The 6,000-nt window shown below is 36.1% G+C and overlaps 1 protein-coding gene across 1 annotated transcript; it reads right to left on the bottom strand.

The window, feature by feature from the left end:
• Positions 1-3,571: 3,571 nt before the first annotated feature.
• Positions 3,572-5,521, bottom strand: LOC127950720 (cystatin-like protein). The gene is made up of 4 exons (XM_052547939.1): positions 5,304-5,521; positions 5,060-5,155; positions 4,893-4,961; positions 3,572-4,768 (listed from the first exon to the last, which is right to left on the bottom strand). The coding sequence occupies exons 1-4, from the start codon at positions 5,475-5,477 to the stop codon at positions 4,712-4,714; spliced, it is 396 nt and encodes a 131-aa protein (XP_052403899.1). The 5' UTR covers positions 5,478-5,521; the 3' UTR covers positions 3,572-4,711.
• Positions 5,522-6,000: the final 479 nt, after the last annotated feature.

Consider the following 6,000-nt stretch of genomic DNA (forward strand, 5'->3'; position numbering starts at 1 on the left):
AGTTCCCCGTTCTATTTTAATAAAGGAAGTTCTTTTTTTTGCAGACAACTTTAACTTACATAAAACAGCAGTAATTTCCTTTAAATCAGTACAGAATATGGTGTATAATATAATTGATTGATTGATTTTCACGTGACGTAACACCCATATAGGAACCCCTGGAGGGCAAAACAAAGATTTGCTCTACTGACCTACAGTTATTTTTACGCAGACTGCATTAAGTAGTAATATAGTAAAACACAGATTATTAAAAGGAAAAATTCAGTAAACCCCTTATTGATTATGTATATTTTGTACAGGCAAGCATGATGAACCCAGGATATAAACACAATGTGCAAAGTGTCACATTAAATAGTTTCCCATAGATTACCATTCTAAGAAAAGTGAACCATTAAGCAGATTGCATTCATATCCGGGCCTCATCTGCTTGACTATGTAAACTATGCATCATTATTATGGTGATTATTGAATCTGGTCTTTTAATATTACTATTTTAAATACTAAATAATGTGACTGAAAGCTATGAATAGCAAAGGATTATTTATTTTTTTACTTTACTAGAAACTTAAATTACTGTGAGTTGTGTGTTATGTGTCTGCGCAAATACAAATTTTAATTTAACTTGGTCACCCAATATCATTCTCATTGCACAATAGTTATCTTAAGGTGCTTTTGCACTGGTGGAACATTTTCATAGCTCAAAGAATCATTGGCTGAAGGAATTAGGAACATGCTTAGTTCTAGGAACAGGGTCGATAATTTTGCCATCTGTATGATGTACGATGCCATAATGTAGAACAATATATAGATTCAAAAACAGCTCAGCACATGAACTTTGGTTACACAAAGACAACTGTTATAACCAAGCCTTTAATATCTTTAGTGACTGTAAAAAAATTGATAATCTGCATTTTGATTGACGAGCAGGCTAAGACACTAGCAGCCACCCTGACAGATTTACATGTGCGACTGCTACTCGTGTCCTTAAAAGGAAAATACAAAGGCAATGGATATTGATGAAGTCTGGCACCATATCTACTTTCTATGATTTCAAAGGGGGCAACTATGTTCAGCAAATTGCGAAAGTTGTTCATGTGTTTCTCCATTCAAATGCGTCATGTGAACATGTTTTCTCCAAAGTCAATCTCATCTAAAAAATGGCTTCCCACTGCTCTGGGTGTGTGTTCATGGTGTGTGTGTGTTCACTGCTGTGTGTGTGCACTTTGGATGGGTTAAATGCAAAGCATGAATTCCAAGTATGGGTTACCATACTTGACTGTATGTCACTTCAATTTCACTTTCACTTTCACTTTCACTTTCACATCTAAACAAAGCGACTGCGACTCAGTGGTGGAGTTTGGACCTTCCCACTAAGTTATTTATATATTGTGGTAATTTGCAGGTCCTGTCAAAAAGATGTTGGTCTAGATCAGGGTTGTCAAACTCAATTCCTGGAGGGCTGGAACACTGTAGAAAACTACATGGTATGTGTGTTGGAGCAGGGTTGGAACAAAATTCTGCAGGGCTCCAGACTTTTATTTCTTTTGATTTCTGATTTTGACAACCCTGATCTAGATTAATTGCTTTATTCTGTATGTTTGACTTGTGTATGATAATTTTCTTCCAAATACGATAATTTTGAGGTTCTGACGTATGCTGATTGGCCAAACAATGATTGGTTCTTTCCCAGCCTAGACGATAGCATAAACTGTCATAAGCAATTAATTCAGATTTCCTGCTCTTTCAATCAAATTGTGTGTTTACATTCGATCTCCATCATCAAGAAACCCACGACACACAACAAAGACACAGAACATGGTGTTCTACGTTCACCGGTTGCTAATGTTTGTAAATTCCATGAATAAAGACTGCTTCTGCAACTAATCTGCTTACTTTATTTATTTTAAAATGGTTAAAAAAAAAACATTGAAAAAAAGATCAAAATATTGATCTATTGATATTATTCAACTCTTCCAACATTTCTCTCTTGATCTTTATTTTCAATCATGCTTTTATTTCATCACCGTGCGTAACACTTACTTTGATTCAAATATCAAGGCTTAAACTGTGTCAGTCTGAATTGAGGTCTTATTCAATCAAAGAGCTTCCTCTCAGGGTAATTCTCTTGCTGAAGATATGACATCATTCAGTCAAGAAGCTGCTATCACTAGCTGCCCAAATCTACAGATGAGTGTCAGACTCAGATCTCTAACTAAACACTATCTGTGATCAGATGAGTCTAGAATCTTCTTATGCTAATCTGCAGCATAACAGACAGGTTGCTCTTTGCAGTTTTCTTGACCGCTTTCTGGGAGCACTTAATCACGAGGAGTAGGAGAGCAGGGGGGAAGTACCATTTTTCAGAAAAATATCATTTTAAAAGATAATGTTGTAGACAGAGATATATTTATGCTGTGGCCAGTAACTCAGTGGTCTATCAATACCAGGTGGTATTTTGTAGAAATGTAGAAAGACTTCAGTATAATTTCACTTTGAACATAAAATGCACTTTGTTACTTTCGACCCCATTGGTTTGGACGAAAGCAACACAACAATATAAGCTAGCTTTTTTCTGTTACTCTTATTTTTCTTAAGTTTACCTGGTTGTGACCTTTTTAATATGTTAACTGCAAACATATTTTGTCCTTTATCCTTGCCAAAAAAATATTAAATTACCTTTTTTTATATTTTCATTTTAAATTTAAGTTTCATCAGATGTCTCAAAACCTGACTGTATTTTTTTATTGTCAATTTCATAATGTACTATATAACATTTTTATTACGTTAGCATAATAAAAAATGCTAAACATAATGTAACAGTAGGCCCATTTCTGTTACCATCCAGTTGTTTTTATGCAGAAATTAAAAATGTGCATTAAAACATCTGGAAACACTGCAAATTCAGGTGGAGCGGTAAAGGCTAAGATATGGCTAAAACCTAAATATAAATGAGACGTAGCAGCTGCCCAGAGAAAGAGATGTTCCTCTATGTCCTGAAACACCCTCTCAAAAACATCTGGATAAAACCAGACTACTGTCTGTCTTTCTGACCCTCACTCAGACATATTCTTTTGGTATAAACATTTGTAAGAAATGATGCAAGACAGAAATCCACAATATATCGCATGCACTGGAACAAAATAAATACTATTTGTCACTGAAGCGGGATAAAAGTAACAACTTCACAAAAAATTACCGCTTCAATAGGCTAATTTACTTTTTGTAGGCCTACTCGAAAACATTTATGGACCTAACTTCGGGAAACGATGAGGAAATCACGTGATGTTTTTCAGCTCCGTAAAGAATTGCATGCTGAATATGATGTCATAGCTGGGAATGCAAATGCCCTATATTTGTCATGTGTGGTAGAAATTCAACATTCGTACCTGATTGCACTGAAGAAACTGTCCGTAGACAATTCAGGTAAGAATTACTGTTACCCAACACCTAAGAGTAGCAATCTGAGTTGGACATTGTCTTGCTCCTATATGAACATTATCACTCAGGACTAGGTAGTGTTCCACCACACTTACTGTATACTCGCAGCAGAAACAAGACAGACTCCAAACAATGCTTTTAGATATGCTTTAATCATGACCAGAAGGACCTCATACTAATCACAGAGAATCCACACAACAAAAAGAATACAACCGTTTATACAGCACATGCGCTATAAAAAAAAAATGACACTGACAGTTACTCTCTGTTAATGCCAAAGCAAGTTTTTTTTTAATTATTTTTATTACTTCAGCTTGTTACGTTCTGAGTTGTTATGGTTATTATTATATTGCGATAGACGTCTAGTCGCCTTGTCCATATGCATAAATGCATAAATCTTTGCAACACACAAAGGGCCCTATTTTAACGATCTAAACGCAGAGTGTAAAGCGCACGGCGCAGGTCCACTCAGGGCGTGTCCAAATCCACTTTTGCTATTTTAACGATGGAAAAACGGTTGGCGCGCGCATGGTCTAAACGTGTTGTCCCTATTCTCTTAATGAGTGTTTTGGACGTAACGTGCAATAAACCAATCAGAGTCTCATCTTCCATTCCCTTTAAGTGCAAAGACAGGACGCGTCTCTCTCTCTCTCTCTCTCTCTCTCTCTCTCTATCTCTGTATGTGTTTATATATATATATATATATATATATATATATAAGCCAACAATCCTTTAATTTTTTATATTTGGCATGTTTGTGTGTTGCTGTGTGTCCCTGTGTTCAGTAAGCAGCATGTATGCGCGTTCTGGACCCGCCTATATTAACACGCTCTTTAAATAACTAAGAAAAAAAAACAATGCGCCGGACTTCATACCAGGTTTGAGGTGGTCTTTGGCGCAGTCTATTTTCAGCTCCTTAAAATATCATTGCAATGCGCCTGAACACACCTCTTTTTTAGACAAGCACACAAATGAGCGCAAATGCATTTGTTAAATAAAACGACGTGGTGCTGGACGGGAAAATACGAACGGCGCCGGACTGAAACTAGCAAACTAGCGCTGTGCCTTGCGTCGCATTGCGGTGGTTTTATTATAGGGCCCTTAGTAACTTAAACTAACTTTTTAAAATATTCTCAAATGTCCTGTTGCGAATGCTCTTGATTCTTTTTACATCTCGGGTGCATCCAAGACATCCAGTTAGTTCCCAGACAGCACATGTACGTCTGGCCGATGTCGGCCCAATATCGAAACGTTGCTGCTCATTTCCTCCTTTTCAGCAGAATGGACATCCCGACCCAGGCAAAGGACAATCATTTATCATTTTTTCCTTCTGGAAGAAGAGTAAGAACCTTTTAGTGCAGGAATATCTTGGCAATAAAGAGGATGAATCATGATGGTGTTCTGTGAATGTAGATTTATGTCCCCATTGACTTATGTAGTGATATTTGATTTACCTTTTCCTTTTGTTTAAAAAGTAAACATGGTTTCGTGATTCCATTACAACGAATACAGGAAACCAGAGGCTGAAAAAAATACCATAGAAATGTGTGAAACTGTCAGGTTTTCCTACAATGACTTCTACAGGCATTTCAACAATCATTCTCTGATAGTAAATACTTACTGGTTTATTGTGGATTTCACATTCTCTCCGATGAACACTTGGTGTTGTTTTGTAACATGAGGTGGGTCTCAGTATCACCTCACGTACATTCCCCCTCTGTCATAAATAGGAATGATACAGGTACATGTAACTCTAGCATAAAAATAAAAACCAAATATTTTATGGAGTATTTTAAGGAACATGCATGTTCAACAAATAATCAAAACAAACCAACAAATTACAGCTTATAAATTAATTAACTTACTGTTTTTAAAATTGTGTAATAATCAAGGTGTTTGCCTTTTCCATGATCCTTATTGCCTTGTTCTATTGCCTTGTCAACAATTTTTCTGTCATCTTCATTTAACTCTTCATATTTCACTCCCTTAGTTGACTCCAGCAGGAACAGAGCGCTGAGCAGGAACAGTAAGCCTCTCATCTTGATCAGTAACTGAAGAGCTGTGCTGTTCTCCTGATGTTCTTCACAATCTGTTACGGCTACACAGATCACAACAGCTGTGATTGGTCTGTTTTGTAAACGGCGGCCCTCCCCTAAGCACTGGTATAAAAAGTATTCATATTTTTGAACGCACATAATCATGAAGGTGCAATCATGGGGAATACAAGATTTTCAGTACTGATGTGTTTCCAGTTACCTATTTTACATTAGCTCAAAATATTAAGCCACTTTAGCTAACATTATAAATGTTCAGGCCAGTAATTGTTTAAAATCCATGGATAATTTGATAATAGATGCCTAAATATTATCTATAATAAACAGTAGAAAACAAATTCATAACAACAACATTATTGTGTCTCAGCACAATTTCTCACTATGAAATAAAAGCATGTGTATAATTAATGTAATAATAAATGATGTTGTCATAAGTTAATGATTGATTCATGTACTTTTTACAGTTAATTCTGCTGTGGTTTGTTTGGAACTATTTGGTTGGCGAAAT

The sequence above is a fragment of the Carassius gibelio genome, chromosome B2 (genome assembly GCF_023724105.1).
Source record: "Carassius gibelio isolate Cgi1373 ecotype wild population from Czech Republic chromosome B2, carGib1.2-hapl.c, whole genome shotgun sequence".
NCBI classification, from domain to species: Eukaryota; Metazoa; Chordata; class Actinopteri; order Cypriniformes; family Cyprinidae; genus Carassius; species Carassius gibelio.